Genomic DNA, 15743 nt, shown 5'->3' on the forward strand with positions numbered 1-15743 from the left:
CAGGGGCAGGAGGAACCCATCCCATCTGAGGATGGAGCAGGTGTTCCCAAAGCTGCCACCAGCAAGTCCCAGGGAAGGGGGTGAACCCCATTTAGGAAGTCCTTCTCTAGATTTTGAGAGAATGGTGTTCTTTTCTGCCCTCCTCCCTCCCAAAATACACACTATTTTTACCTGAGTTCCTGCTTGAATGATTTGCCTCTGGTTTCAGCAGGTTTCTCCTGCTGGCTTCTCCTCAGCTTCCCTGGTGTGAGCCCTACCACTGTGGTTTATGGCACAGGGCAGAAGGCGTGGGGAGGGCTTCCCTTTGGGTGAACACCTGGAAAATTTAAAACCCATTGCATGCCCCTGCAGAGACCCCCGCGGTTTGTAAGGAGTGGTAAAGAGTTAACTCAGGGCCCTGCTGTGCCGGGGAGCTGGGCCGGAGCTCTGGCTGGGAGCTGTAATTGCCCCCGGCTGCAGCTTCCCCAGGCCTCCCACCGGGAGCTCACCAGGGCCTGTGAGGGGTGTCAGCCTCCTCACACTGCACCTCTGCCTTGGAACTGCTCAGCACCCCCTCCCTGAGTGCAGCCTGCACACTCAGAATCCCTCACAGCCGGGGCCCTGCGATGGCATGGAGTCTCTCACTGTGCCAGCTGCTGGCAGGCAGTGACGGGAGTGTCCCCACTGGGCAGCAGCCACAGCAAAGGGGCAGTTTGTGGGAGCTGTGGCAAACCTCCCTGCTGGCACAGGCAAAGATGGGAGTGCTGCTGGAGGCTGCCATGCTGGCCCTTCCCTGCAGTGCCAGGTTTGGGCTCCCACCACCAGTCCTGAGGCCAGGAAGAGCAGGAAAACTCATTTTATCAATGACCCAAAGGGGATATTTCTTTGAATTCAGATCTCTGCTGCTCTCCTTGCCCTTCACAGCCCATCACATTTTGCCTAGTGGAACAAGCCCATCCTAAATGAGCAGCATGGCTCTCTCAGGATGTTTTCTCCTGTGCCAGGACTGGGATTTCCAGCCTTTGGAAGATGCTATTACAGACCCTGGGCTGGCTTCCCCACTCTAGGCACCATTCTTCCAGCATCAAGTGCCCAACTCTCACAGGGCTGGAAACCCATCATGTCAAAGCTAGAACATGCTAGAAGACAGAATCTCCTGCATCCTCACCAGCTGCTCCCTGGGCAGGGCTGCTGGAATAACTGCAATCCAGCTGGCAGGGTGGATGATGCTCCATGGAGCCAGACAGGACTTCATTATGAAGTCCATGCTCTGCTGCTGCAGATGACCAGCAGTGGGTGACCAGTGGCAGGTGGTCAGCAACAGGTGAGCCTGTGCTATGTCAAAAAACAAAAGCAGCAGCTGAACAACAGAAAAGGGATTTTTAGGCTGATTGATTAAAATTCTGATTCCATTAGAGATTATTTTACTTGAAGGGTCTGAGCAATCAGTAGGAGGGTGTCTGTTAGCCTCTCCACTGCTCACCCACTCAATTGCCGGGCACAAAAGTTCCCAACATGCTTTTGCTGGTGGATACCTTCTCATGTCAGCCAAGTCACACTACACAAGTGCTCCAGACAGTGACCAATGTCTCCAAAGCTAGAATCAACAAGAAACCAATAAACCTCTCTGTCATCCTTTTCTGATCTGCTTGGGCCTTTTATATTAAAATAAACCCAAGGCATCAAAAATGGTGAAGACATTGTTATTTTTTAATAAACAGTACAGCTGAGTATACGAGGCACACAGACCAGTTCTCTTGGGACTTACATAAAATGTGGCACAGAAGAGCAGAAGTCAAGGAGCTGGGAAAGCTAGAGGGAGCAGAGATGGTTTGGGTAGTAACACCCACACCCCACCCATCAAACAGCTGCCTACTGTCACATGGAGCCAGGAGGTGTTCCATCATGCTGAAGGCTGATGCCTCATTACAGGGTTGCAAAGAGGACATTACCAAACCCTTGTGCCCCATACCGTGCCATTAAAGCAAGTATCTCACTCCAGCCCCAGCTCCTCCATCCCTCACTGCTGGGTGCAACAATGGGAGGACTTCACCTGACCCAGCTGATGGAGAGAGCCATGGGCCAGGATGGACACCACCACACTGCAGGGCTGCAGAGGCAGAACATGACGTGGTAACATGGGGAGGACAAAGAACCTGGGGATGTTCACTGCTTGCTTCACAGCACCTGTGAGCTTCCCTCCCAAACACAGCTGGGGGGCTTTTTGGTGGTAGCCCATGGCTACCATCAGGCCTGGTGGCAGGGCACTAGAAATCCATCTTACAGGGTGCCCCATCATCCCCTCAATGGCAGGGGCCTAGGAGACCTCAGTTACATTGAGCAGGCAGCCTCTCCTGCCCCAGAGTGGAGGACATCTGAGAATAGGAGGAATGTGTCGTCAGAACAGGACCATCTCAGACCTCAACACTAGGCTACTCCTAATCTGAAGAAGCAAAAAAAAAAGCTGCCTGTAACTGAAAAATTGCTCCATGTCCTTCTCTGGAGCTAATGTTGGCAAGAAACATTGTTCTGCTTGTTCCACAGTGACTTCCCCATAAAGATGAATCCTTCCTCAAAGTTCTCAAGTTCAGCCTCTTCACAGAGCCCTCAGGTGCTGCCTCTCAGCAGTTTTCTGGGTTTTCTTCTAGCAGATGTTGTCTCCTCATTCCTGTGGGAGTGAGGAACTCTGCAGATGGGCACTGTGAGCAGCTGGGAAGCACTCCAGATTCTGACAGCATCAGCAGAAAGATTCCAGCTATGCTTCCTCTGGACAAGAGCCAGAATTTCTGGAAGCTGTTGCTATGACACAATTGCAACCTTCATTTTTAAGACATTATTTCCCTGGATTTATTTTATTTTCCTAAACACAAAGCAGTAAACAGACATTGCTACTGCTGCTGTTTGCTGCATTTCAGATGGCTCTAAGGTTAAACCAGCTAGCCAAATCAACACAGGTGCTGCCTTTCAGCTGGCAGCCCAATCCTGCCAAAAGTAGTCTCACCTTGGGATTAATGTGGGACCATTGCCTGAACCATCGCTAGGAAACCGACTGGGTTGTGGCCAACCTGACACAGGGAAAAGCCAAGGATCCCATCCAGGTCAGAGGAAGAAAAAGGAAGAAAAAAAGCACCAGGATTAACCATCTGGTAGTGATATATTGATGAAGGGAGAGGGGAAAAACTCTCTGCAAGGTTTGAGGACAGCCATCCAGTGTGACCAGCCTTGATCTCTTGCTGCCTTTTGACCTGGATGGAGCCAAATCTGTCACTGCCACAGCTGAACCAGGTACAGCAGCACAGTAGACAGGAGGACTGAACAGTGTCAGACCTGGCACGTAAAGCACAGCAAATGGGATTTGGGGCAAATAAGCCCAAGAGGCCTATGCCAGTTGTCACCTACCTAGGGTGGGTAGCAAGAGGAGGGAAGATGAGCAAGCTAAAACCCAGAGCAGGTACCTGGGTGTTGGTGTTCCTGAAGGAACTTGGGGCAGGGTGGCATGCCTGTGCTGTGGCACTGCCAGGCTTTGCTGCAGGGACATGCCCCACCAGCCCTTAGCAAAGGCAGAGACACGCTCATGGTGAAGCAGGATGGAACCACGTGAGAGCCCCACGGCACGCGAGAGTGGCAGAGGCAGCCATGGGCTGGTACACACAGAATGACAGAGGTGAGGAGAGGCAGCGAGTGTGGCGTGAGACTCCCTGTGCTCAGGACCGCTGCATGGTCAGGGATAGGGATGGCTGGCAGGATCTAGTCCCCTTCCCAGCCACGTTGCATGGCTTTCACCACAGTATTGTAGAGTTTGCTCCAAGCTTCCTGCACCTCTGGGCTGAAGGCAGCACCAAGGCTTTTCTCCAGCATGTACAGCAAGGACTCGCCGACAGTCTGCAAACCAAACAACGAGGTGTCAAGCGCAGCACCAGAGGATGACATTCAGTCTCTTGTCTCACTTTGCCAACCTTTTTGACTTCTCCAGTTGCAGGGCACCTGCTCCTCTTCCACCAACAGTACCAGGCCCCTCCAGTCCTGGCTTGTCAGAGGGAGCCCAGAACCAGCCCATGTCATCCTCTTCCCCTGCCCTGTGCTGGCCCTCACCATGGATGAGTGCGGAGTGGAAGTCAGGGAGCAAAGGCTGACACTGCACATGTAACACCAGGGGAGAGGTGCACGTCCAGGTTCTGTGGCTCTCAGGTGCAGGTAGCTGGCCCTATCCCTTGGCATAGCTGTGGAGCAGCAGAGCTGAGCAATGCCTGATGTCAGGAGAGTGGCTCAGACTCCATGCTGGATGCTTAGGGCATGTCTCAGCACCTCGGGCTTCTCCACAGGGCACTGCTCCTCACCGAGCTGTGAGCAGCCCCATGCAGGAGCACCCTTGCACGGAGTGCAGGGCTGGTGGGCATCACTACCCCAAACAAAAGGGAGGGACCCTGCTGCCTCTGAAGAGAACAAAAGCTTGCAATAGGAATGAGCCAGGTGTGGGTTAGAAAGCTTTTCTCCAGCCTGCCCTTTCCCACTGCATTTCTGTCCATGCTTGATAGCAGGAGAGGAGTAATCAAGGGTTTAATATGGAAGTTGCTTGGGCATGGAGGAAGCAGGGGCTGAGGTGCAGCAACCCCATCCCAGTGCAGACACAGAGAGGTGGATTCTCCCTTTTCCAGGTGTGGTGTGGTTTGCCCAGAGCATTAGATGCAAAGGATCCAGGGCAAAGGCTGAGCCTGCAGCCCTATGGCACAGGAGAGACTATAGTGTCCTAAACCATGGTCCTCTTCAAACAGTGGAAATGCTTTGTTCCCATCTATCATTTCTGCCTGGGCTTACTGGGCAAGGGCACAAACAAGGGGAGCTCAGTAGTTTCCCTCACGGGGGCAATGTCATTGCTTTGGTATCAGCACCTTGGACAGGCTGCCCTGAGCCATCAGCTCTCTCCAGCCAGCTGAACCCAGAGGAAGGACGGGGACAGCTGAGGGTTGCAGGCAGGGGTGAACAAACACAGCCACAGCGAGACAAGAGAGAACACCTCACCGAGAAAGACTCAACCTTCACACCAACTGCCTGATGCTTCTTGCCAAGGTTGCAGAGATACTCTTCCAGGCAGGATAAGTTCTCCAGGTGGCTCACAGCAGCATCAATCACTAGCATCACCTAGCACAGGAGCAGAAAGGCAGAATGGCATTAATAGAAAGGTTCAGCTTCCCTCCCAAAGGAAACCAAGTGTCTGATCCTCTACTTCACCCTTGTCAGCTTGACCCCCTCCCAGCCCAGACACCCTCTGAGCTTTTCTTTGCTCTGCTGTGATCCATGTGTCACATCAGTGAGGCTGGCAGCAGCACACATCACATCCTTCCATGGGACACTACCAGAGCTGCACAGCAAGCAGCACTGCTGACCACCCTGTCCCAGAGGGGATAAACAGCCATACAGCAGAGCAGTTGCAGGTTGAGACCCAATGCTGATGCAGTCATTATATCTCCTAGGACCTCAGGACAACTGCATGGGAACCCCAGAAGATGCCAGGATTAGAGTTTCCAATTAGAAGTTGCCAAAATGGGGCAGTTGTGAATAAGGCCACTCCAATTCTAAGATCAGCCAAGGTATTTTGAAGAGATGGGATGGAGAGTACAGCCAGGTCTCTTGAACCTGGTCTGGTAAAACACATACCATAGTCTCCCAGGAGCATTAAGAGTCAAATGGAAACAGGACAGAAAAGATTTAATGAAGGATGAAGGGAACAGACACAGCAAATTAGAAGAAGAGATTAAAGCCAGGGCATGGTTATCTTGGCAAAGCCAAGAGGTGATAGAATTGTGCACTGTGATTTCAACAGGCCATTTATCTCCAACAAGAGCAAAAAACTATTTCAGCTCAAGGCAATAATCTTAACTTTGCCAATAAAGAGAGGCTGGAAAATAACAAAAATCTTGCAGCTATCAGAAGAGCTCAGTCCTGAAATAGCCTCTTAACAAGGAATAAAGACAGGCAAGCAAAGCACCAAACTGGTTTAAAGATGGAGCCAGGCAGTTTATGAAGGCATCTGCAAGCCAAGGCTGTGCTTTGTCCCAGTGTGGCTTCTCTTCAGGGTTCAGCAAACGGTCTCTGCTGCACCAGGTGTACTGTGCATGCAAGAGCCTCTCCTCAGAGTTCCTCCTTTCTGTGTTTGGGAGGGAGGGGAATGTGTACTGCAGCACTCCCTCAGAGGCTCTCTGAGAGGAGCTGTGGGTCTGCTGGCTCTGCAGCTGCACCAACAACCTCTCCACAGCAGCAAGTCCAGGGCAGCCTGGCCACTGCCCAGTTCTGTGCCACCTCCTGGTCAGTGTGAGGCCAAGCAGAGAGCTTCAGTCCTCATCTGGATCCAGGTGAGCTCCCTGAGGCACCTCCACAGTAGGAGAAGGATTCTTTCAGCTTTCACAGGAAGGAATCCACACTCAGATGAGGGTATGGAAATCAGCCTGGTGCCTCTTAGCCACCATAACCTGCATTCTCATCCCTTCCCCACTGTTGTAGGACACTTTGTCCTGGCCTTCTGTTAGCATGAGTAACCCCCTGCAGTTACCATCTCAGGAGGAGACTTCCATGTGCTCCCTGGTCAGACACACCACAGTGCCAAATCATTGCCTAAGAGTTTCGTCCTCCATGGAGGCTGTGCTCCAACCAAGCCACAGCCCCTCTCTCACCTTCCTGATGTGATCCAGGAACTCAGGGGCAGAGAGGCACTCCTGAGGGCTGGTAAACTGCTTGCAGTTGTACTGGAAAAGGGGCAGCAGGTCAGGATCCAAGTCAAACAGCCTGCAAGAGCAAGAAAGAACACCCCATCTTCTTACTTCCTCAGCTTTATTTAAAGTGCCACACACCCCATCAGCAGCACACCCACAGTCTACTTCTGCCTCTCTTCCCACCTACTGAACCCTCTCCATCTGTAAAAGATCCAAAAGTTCTGAAAAGTTTTCGTTTGGGGCAATCCAGATGGCCTATAGACAAGAACTCTTCCGTTTCTCTAGCCCATAACCCCAGCTCTCAGACACATACTTATGGCACCTGAGAGCTGGGACCCAACCCTCTGGAGTGTCTTCCAGCCTGGCCCTTCTCCTCAAAGAGTTGGCTGTTATCTCAACTATTCCCATTCCCACTTTTTGATCCCCTTGAACCCAAAAGTTCCCAAATCAGGGAAGGCCTCCAAGCTCCAGCAGCCATCTGGCCCAAGGGGGGCATGTACAAACTCAGCTGATGCCCCACTCCCCAACACCATCACCAGCTCCCATTTCCTCTCCCCCGCCCCCTGCCCATCCTCCCTTGCCAGTGTATGTCAGGCACAAAAGGGACTCAATAGCAGCCATCCAGGTAGATATAACGGGCCACCAGTCACTCAGTCAAAACAAGTCTGTCTTCTCCTCATCCTGCACATTAAACTACTGCACATTCTCTCCCCCACATTCTTGTCACTGCTCTAGTCCTGCTCTGGGAGATTTGGATCCCTCTCGCTCCGAAAGCTGCTCATCAACTTTCCAGTTGTCCTTTTTAAACGACTTTTCATTGATTTTTCCTTTTTTCTCTTCAGATAATTGATACAATAATCTGCCGAGGAAAGGCAAGAAGCTGGGTATCAGCCATTCCATCCGGCACACCATTTCCTCTGCCCTGCGACTGAATCCCTCCCTGGCGGCCAGGTCTGTTCCTGGGGCTGCACAGCACTCCCCTGATCAAGGAACGATCGGGCGGCCCCTTCCACGGGCACACAGCCCTTCGGAAAGCAGAAGTCGCGGTGACAAGGCGGGGATCAGCGGGCAGAAAGGCACAAAACCTGCCCGCCGCTTCTCTCTCGCTCTCCGTCTCCGCGTGGCAAAGTTCTCACTGGCGAAGGACGGGGAAGGCAGGGCAGCAGCGCGGAGCGGAGCCGGCCCTGCCCCACGCGGCTGCCCCACGGCACCTGCGGCTCGGCGGCGGAGCGGCTGCGGCTCCCCGCGGACCGCCAGCCGCGGGAGGGGAGAGAGGCCGGGGAGGGAGCCCGCCAGGAGCCATGGCAAGCACAGGGAAGCGTTTTTCTCCAAGAAGCGGAGCCCGTCCATCCCTCCCGCACGGGTCGGAGCGGGCGGGCAGGCGGCCGGGGCCGGGGTGCGGTGGCCGCATCGCGCCGCTCACCTGGTGAAGAGGACGAGGCCGTGCTGCACGGGGCTGCCGCTCACCCGCTGCCAGCTCTCCCGGATCAGCGCTCGCTGCCCGCCCGACAGCGGCATCCCGCTCTCCATGGCGGGGGCGGGGGCCCTGCCCCTGGCCGCCCGAGGCGAGGCGCCGGTACCGCGGCTCCGCGGGCGGAGGGGCCGGCGAGCTGCGGCCTCCCGCCCCTCGTTCGCTCCGCCGGGGAGCGGCGGCGCTGCCCCCGCGCCCCCGCCACGGCCGCACCCGCGCTCCGCCCGCCGGCACCGCCGGGCCCCGCGGCCGCTCCGCTCCACCCGCGGCCGCCCGGCCGGGGAAGGAAGATGTCACTGAGTGTTTCTCACTCGGGAGAAGGAAGGAAGGAAGGAGGGATGGAAGGAAGAAAAAAGAAATTCGAAATGCCCAAACTTCCCTATCCCGGGCCCGCGGGGCAGAGCAGAAAGTTCAGCTGGTTCACGGTTGACATTTTCCGTCGTCCTGATTTTAAAAGTGAAGCAGCAGGGCAGAGCCGTGCCAGAGAGGAGGCCACCGGGACCTGGCCACCTTAGCTCACCATCAGCACAGCTCCCTCTGAGTGTAACTTTGCCTGGGAGAGCCTCAGCGATGCTCCATAGCATCCTCTTACTTTTGGCTACTTCCACTGAGACCCTGGATGCCACACAGCCAACCTGCTGTCTCCACAGGCACATGCAGTCTAGACACTGCAAGGTACGTGTCTAATTTAAGGCTAATTATGCCAGCTGAAGCAGGCAAAGTTGTTAATAACAGATGAGAAGACATGACATCTTTGTCAAATGTGTTCAGGATGCACAGACTCTCTTTGCTGTTCAGACACTGCCTAATTTGGCCGCAGGTTTTACACAGAACAGAGGAAACAAAGCAAGAAATGGCAAATGAGGTCCCAAGCAGCACAAGGGAAGTCAGGAAAGTAAGGTTTTCAGAAGGATGAGAGCAATACAAAAGCGCAACTATCACTGAAACCATCACAGTCTGCACCAAAATGACAATTGTGCCGATCTTATTACGAGTTCTGCTTCTGTACATCAGACTTATTTCTGGTAATCAGGAGAAAAGACAGAAGCCTCCGACCCATCCCAGAGGCACATTGACTAAGTGTAGGCAGAAAGAAGGCTCTTCTAGTGGCAGAATTGAAAACATTCCCTGGGAGGAGACAAGTTCAAAGGCTCAATGTTATGTTCTCAGCCTGAGCTTGTCTCCCAGGGGCCTTTCTCCTGTAGAGCTGGAGTGACAGCACCGACTGCAGTGACAGCAGGAAGCCACCTGAGATGGCTCTGCAAGTGCCAGAATAAATTACCTGTTTTCTCAGGATTTTGAGACCTCATGCTCTCAGCACAGACCAGACAAGATGCTGCATAGGAAAAACTCCATGTGCGTTAAAGGAAGCTGAAGAACCCTGTCCTAAAATTGGGCACTCGAGTCAGAACTGATGGGACCGAGGAGTCAGCAAAAACAGCATTTTGACTGTGTGGTTTCAAAGGCCATATTCCCACCGGGGGCTGATGATAAGTCACTGCCATGGTAACCGCTGAAGCGGCAAGGAGCCCGAGAGGGCAGCTGGGAGATACAGGGTTAACCCGAGCAGGGCGGAGGAGACCAGCCCGGCTGCGACACCGCAAACATTAACCTTTAGCGATCCTGCGGCTGCAGGAGCGAAGCAGCAATGAGCACGAAGTGTCATCCTTGGTCATCTGTGCGAGGTACTCTGACATTTCCACCAGTTGTCACAGGCACGCAGAGGTGGAGCTTCACAGAGCCTGGCTGGACGGTTCAGCCTGGCCCTGCTAACAATAAAGGGTAGAACAGTCAGGCAATGGCGTGCTGCCAGGGTGCTGGAAAGGAGCATGGACAGTCATCCCAGGCCACAGGATACTGTGGAGCAGAGTTGAAGCACATATGTGCAGGCAAAGCAGCAACCAAGGCTGATTGTTTGCCTAAGAACATTTTGAATACATTCAGAGCTGGCTGATAGTGAAGGAAGAGAAACTCCACAAAAGCAAGTTGTAGTTAAGAGTGATCAGTTCCCGAAGATTTGTGGGATGTGGGACACCTTTGCTCCCATCCCCATAGGGCACCATATCAGCTACCGTGTCCCAGGGCAACAACAAAGTACAGGTTCAGCCATTGTTTCTTATAGAAAGGGTGTTTCAGACAAGAGCAATGAAGCTGTGTGGCAAAAGAAAACGGTGACTCTTGTCCAAAATGATGTCCCTGCGCCTTCCCTCTGTGCTGCAGGTAGCAGCTGAACACTCACAGGCAAGGCACAAGTGTCAGAACAGAATATAAGGGCAGCAATGAGAGTGCTGAGACTGATATGCCTTCCTTCCATGGAAAACAGGAGTGCCTCAGCTGATGTAAGGGGCAGTGGTCTGGCCACATCCCCACCCACCTGCTGGTACCCAAACCCCACATGGGTATGACACACAGTAGAGTCCAAGAACTCTCCTGCCAGCCAGCAACAGCTCCTTCCGGGTAGGATACATTCAGGAGCAGTTTCCCAACCTCCCCTGACTGTCTGAACAGTAAATCCACCCCTTTGCTGCCTTCTGGCACTGATACATCTCCACTCTCTTAAAAAACCCAGTATTTTTTCCCCTGTGATAGCATAGGTCTTCCAGCACAGGAAGAAAGAGCTGCAAGGAGGGACTTGAGATGGGAGACAGGGAGAGCTCAGGGATAAGAAATATTCAAAGCACCATTCAAAGGATTGAAAAGACCAAGAGTTTGGGAGAGAGAGTGCTCTTGCCGGTGTGCAAAGCAGCTACTCCCTTGCAGTTATGTGGCTGTCAGAGTTCCCCCTGCTGTCACAGCACTGAGGTGCTGAGAGCACAAGTCGAGTCCAGAGAGGATGTCAAGTTCAAGGAAGCAAACAAGAAAACCTCTCTTCTTGTTACAAATGTTTTGTGAGCCTTCAAGCATGAGAATCTCAGCAAGAGGTTGAGCACTGCAATGCTCTGAGGTCTGAGGGTTTCCTGTGATGGTTCCCAGATCCCTTGGCTCCATGTACCTAACCCGGCAGTTCAGCTCTTTTCTGAGCTGCTCTTGGATTCCTGCAAGACCATCCCTGGAGCTCTCATGAGTGAAGAACAACCAGGTCAGCAGTACAGACTGTTTCATCTGCAGACCACTTGAAGAAAGGGGAGGGAGGTTTTTGAAGAAATTCACTGACATACAAAGAGGATGATAACGCTCTTTTGTGCTCTGGAAGAACACAAATTTATCATGGTTTTAGCTTGCACTGGGTTTCATTATTGTAATCTACATCCATTCAAGTTACAGTACCAACACTCTTAACCTCCTTGCCAAGTGTCAGCTTTACTTGTTCAGTGCCTCAGTTTACCCACATGGAAAGAAAGATGACCAATCTATAAAACAGAGTGACAGAACTAGGAGTAAGCTCACAAATGCCAGTCCCCAGCCCAGCACTCAGGGTTCACAGCACCTGAAGAACAACCCTTCCTGCCCAGGGAAGCCCCATGTGCCTGGCCCAGGGATGACTGCTTTACCTGTGGTGCTGTGGCACCATCAGTTTTCATCCCAGCTGCTGCACTAACAAACCCATATCTCTCTTTGAACTCTTGCTCATTTCCAATTCTACATCTGTGAGTGTTCATAAATAATGACACTCTGATCTATCTGCCTCAGGCTCCCTGCTCACTTAGGATACAGACTCCTGGGCTTGGCCAATCCCTTCTGTTTTCCCTTTTCCCCAGTCTCAAAACCACAGATTATGACAGGTTCTCTTTTTCCCAGACTCCCATCACCTCCCATCCCATCCTCAGGTGGGGGCAAAAATCAGGCAACGTTCCCAAAATTCTTCTCAAGCTACCCCCTCAGGCTATGGTGCAGCGCAGCTCAGTAGCAAAGCCAGTCACAAAATACGGTTGCATAACAAGAATCAGAAGTGATGCAGGAGGTGATAGTCTTGCCCATAAAATTATTTAGATGAGCTGCAGAGCTTGCTTGCTGTCACCATGACTGTGGAGAGGACAGGGCAGCACTACCACCCTCAGTGGTGGGGATCTGGGCTAAGAGGAGAGGGACAGGCAGAGGGAGGATTCAACTGTAGAATAAAACGAAAACTTCTTTTGAATTCTATTTGCTGGACATCCCGAGCTTTATCTTGAATATCCTGTGGCCAGCTAGGGAATATTTGTACAGCCAGGTGAAAAGAGTCATAGCATGACCAGAAATGAAGTGGTAAGAAAAGTCAAAGGGGATCACGCAGAGCTGTTGGACCAGGTCTGGCACTTGCAGATGCTCAGACCTCACCCCAGATGTTATTTACCTTGGGCTCCCTAGCACAATGATAACCCAACACCAGCAGGCTGATCTTCCAAGAAGCAACCTCTGCCTTTTGGCACTCTGCCAAAGTGAGTTCAAAGCGTTCAAAACCATGTCAGTCTTGACACACAAGCTGAATTTGGTCACAAGACACAGCTATGCAGCTGTGTGTACCCCAAGCTGGTGGGATGCAAGCAAAAAGCTCTCCAACCTCATTAGCTCAACATGATAATATGCCTGGTAACTTGGCAAGCATTGTGTTAGCAGTTATCTGGCTTCTGTCCTACCTGGGGATGATGCACATGGTCTTGGATCTTCCTCCAGTTGTCCTTATGCTTCTGGACTGGCTCATCCTTCAGCTGCTGAAACATCATGGCAAAAGCTTGTAAAATAATGCTTTACTCATTGTGGAGTCTCCTCTGTAGTTTCCCCCCTGGACTTCTTGTTTCAGAAGCACTGCTGGTCTCTCAAGTGGTCATTGATCGTCTTCTCTCTGATCTCAACTCTCTTTGTTCTCTCCCTCCTTGCAGTTTTAATTGACACTATTGATTAGGCCATCTCTTATAAATATTTGACCTACAGCAGTTGTCTCCAGGAATAGTGGTTTTGATATGATCTATTAAAACAAAGATTTTGTATTTCACTGCACCCATTCCTTCATGTCAGGGCTGTGCCAGCATTCCCACATTTCAGCTTTGCACTCAGCCATCTGGTCTCAAAGCAAACCCCATGTATTATTCCTTCTATGTGTGGGACACTTCTCTTCCTCACCTAAGCCATTACAGCTTTGGGGCTTTGTCAAAGATAATTCTCCTGTTCAGGGAGGAAGTTTTCACCTGCAAACTGCACTGCTAGGTTCACCACCAAACCATGTCCCCAAGTGTCACATCTATGTGGGTTTTGTACACTTTAAGGTAAAGTAATTCCACCACTTCCCTGGGCAGGTTGTTCCAATGCCTGCCTACCCTCTGAGTGAAGAATTTTTTTCCTCATATTCAATCTAAACCTGGCCTGATACAACTTGAGGCCGTTTCCTCTCATCCTGTCTCATGTGACTTGAGAGAAGAGACTGACCACCACTTTCCTGCCGCTTCCTTCCAGGTACTTGTAGGGAGAGAAAAGGTCCCCCTTGAGCTTCTTCTCCAGGCTAAACATCCCCAGCTCTGTCAGCTGCTTCTCATCAGAGTTGTGCTCCAGATCCTTTACCAGCTCTGTTGCCCTTCTCTGGACACATAACAGTACCTCAATGTCTTTCTTGCAGTGAGGGATCCCAAAAGTGAACACAGGATTTGAGGTGTGAGTGCTGAGAAGGGGACAATCATTGCCTTGGTCCTGCTTGGTCACGCTATTTCTGATGCATGTCAAGAATGTACCATCTTAAGGCATGTTCACATTCTCAATTGATTCTCTCCCCTTCTCAGCTGCTTTCCTTCTCCACCTTGTAATGGAACAGTTATTGTCCCTAAAGCACTGCAAGGCATCAGCACACTGCCAGGGTGTGACTCAGCTGATCCAACACAGATGCTTTCATAAGGACACATAATCTAAACTCCCATGCTGGTCAATGGAGAAACCCAGGTACTTAAGAACCACCTCATCCTAAAATACATAGTGAAAAAAATAGGTCAGGTGAATGAAGCCTTAAGACTACCTTTTGTCAGCTGCATGACAAGAAGATGACAGGCTTTGGATGCAATATAGAGATAAAGCAATGACTGCAAGGATAAAAATGGAAAAGCAATTTACAAGAATTATAATGCTTGTCAGACTTACACCCATTCTATAAAGCACACACTTTCTACTTCCAGAGCATGCATTACATGGCCCACGGTACAGTTAGTGGTGGAGCACTAGAAAACAACTCCAAAGTGTACAACCACAATCCTCAGATGTAAACCAAGCAGCAGTGGTAGGTGTAGCAAAGATGAAATCCATATCATTTCAGCATGTGGACCTTGGGAGACTGATGTTGGAAGACATGGTATGGATTGGGAAACCTTATGGGTAAACCAAAGAAAATGAAAAGGAGGTCAAGGGAGATTGAGGGCCAAAGGAAGCAACTTGTATGGGAAGTTTCTATTTGGTTAGAAAATAGAGGATTAAGAAACAGCTTGAAGACAGAGCACAAAATCTATATTAAAACACCACGTTGTAAAAAAGCCTCATTCTTGTTGAGGAAAAGATAACGTGGTGATGGCTGGAATCTAGAAGCCTACAAATCTGGTAGGTTCAAATCAAGTGCAAATTGGAATCAGTCACCTCTGTTCACCCAGGAGATCACTTACACGCAGAAAGAAGCCATTCTTCCTTTAGAGGGCGGTGAGAAGCAAAGTTTTACTTCAGATATTATTGGCATTTTACAAACAATACTCCTTCTTTTTTGGTCATCTCCCTAAATTCTAGCAGAGCCTCTGTATCAGCAGTCCTCCCTTTCAGAACAAAGCCCTGATCAGACAAAATCCAAAGACCAACTTGCATTGTGTGGAGCAATACAAGAAGTCAATAGGCTTTTCAGTAACCATTTAATAGCCTGTTTCATCATGCTGTACAGGCCACAGTCCAGTTTCTAGCTGTCCTGGCTGTACTTCAGCAGCCCTTGGAATACATCCAAACAGACTGGTTGGCTCTCCTCCAGCACTCATCTGGGTATCAATGTGTAGTCCCAGGTAAGGTGGCTTTATTTTGCTTTTTCCCATCTAGTTCCACCCCAAGCAACCCCTTATTACACTGTATTCAAAAGTATATCCCAGCCCCTCACTGCAGCCTCATATAAAGCCAGATTCTGATTTTAAGTGTTCCACTTGTATTATGGAGTCTCACATTTAATCCACAGTAAGGGCCTCATTTGTACAAAACTGTGCACCTGTCTGGTGTTACGAACACTAGACTGAACACGATTTACAGAAAAATGCTGGGTTTCTGAATAAAGTGCTTGACCTGTCAAATGAAGTCTTCATAGGTAACCTATCAGAAGCTTGAGGAAAACACCCATTAAACTTGACATATTATACATATTGACAATTTACCACATCTTTAATAGGGAGAAATAAACCTGCTTCGACAGACAGTACATTATTCTCGTCCAAATGTACCTGTTTCCCTTCCTGTTGTGCTTACCAATGCATTGCTGTAAAATCTGATCGCCTAGAATTGCAGTCCAGCAATACTTGTGCGCTAAAAGCTGATGTACATCATCACTATCCTAGATTAAATTCTCCAATGGACCCATTTAAAGTTCATGTTGTTACTTCAAGCATGTATGTGATGAAGAAATGAAAGGGGGAAAAAACCCACCCCAAAATCTAGACACAAAGAGA

At 50.7% G+C, this 15743-nt stretch overlaps 1 protein-coding gene across 2 annotated transcripts; it reads right to left on the reverse strand.

Moving 5' to 3' along the window:
* Positions 1 to 1666: 1666 nt before the first annotated feature.
* NGB (neuroglobin) lies at positions 1667 to 13528 on the reverse strand. Of its 2 annotated transcripts, none has more exons than XM_059850061.1 (4): positions 12714 to 13528; positions 6648 to 6759; positions 4999 to 5118; positions 1667 to 3861 (listed from the first exon to the last, which is right to left on the reverse strand). In XM_059850061.1, the coding sequence occupies exons 1-4, from the start codon at positions 12776 to 12778 to the stop codon at positions 3727 to 3729; spliced, it is 432 nt and encodes a 143-aa protein (XP_059706044.1). In that variant the 5' UTR covers positions 12779 to 13528; the 3' UTR covers positions 1667 to 3726. The 2 variants fall into 2 exon arrangements, with proteins under 2 accessions (XP_059706044.1, XP_059706043.1); XM_059850060.1 differs by lacking the exon at positions 12714 to 13528 and adding an exon at positions 8110 to 8320.
* Between the last annotated feature and the right edge of the window lie 2215 nt (positions 13529 to 15743).

The sequence above is a fragment of the Haemorhous mexicanus genome, chromosome 6 (genome assembly GCF_027477595.1).
Source record: "Haemorhous mexicanus isolate bHaeMex1 chromosome 6, bHaeMex1.pri, whole genome shotgun sequence".
NCBI lineage: Eukaryota > Metazoa > Chordata > Aves > Passeriformes > Fringillidae > Haemorhous > Haemorhous mexicanus.

What these genes read in the sequence shown, in the direction of transcription:
- NGB (XM_059850060.1), bottom strand. Translation starts at nt 8,216, where the DNA reads ATGGAGAGCGGGATGCCGCTGTCGGGCGGGCAGCGAGCGCTGATCCGG. An exon ending in TCCTGGATCACATCAGGAAG is followed by an intron (nt 5,119 to 6,647) that starts GTGAGAGAGGGG and finishes CTCCTGTGCTAG; the next exon opens with GTGATGCTAGTGATTGATGC. An exon ending in TGAAGGTTGAGTCTTTCTCG is followed by an intron (nt 3,862 to 4,998) that starts GTGAGGTGTTCT and finishes TTTGGTTTGCAG; the next exon opens with ACTGTCGGCGAGTCCTTGCT.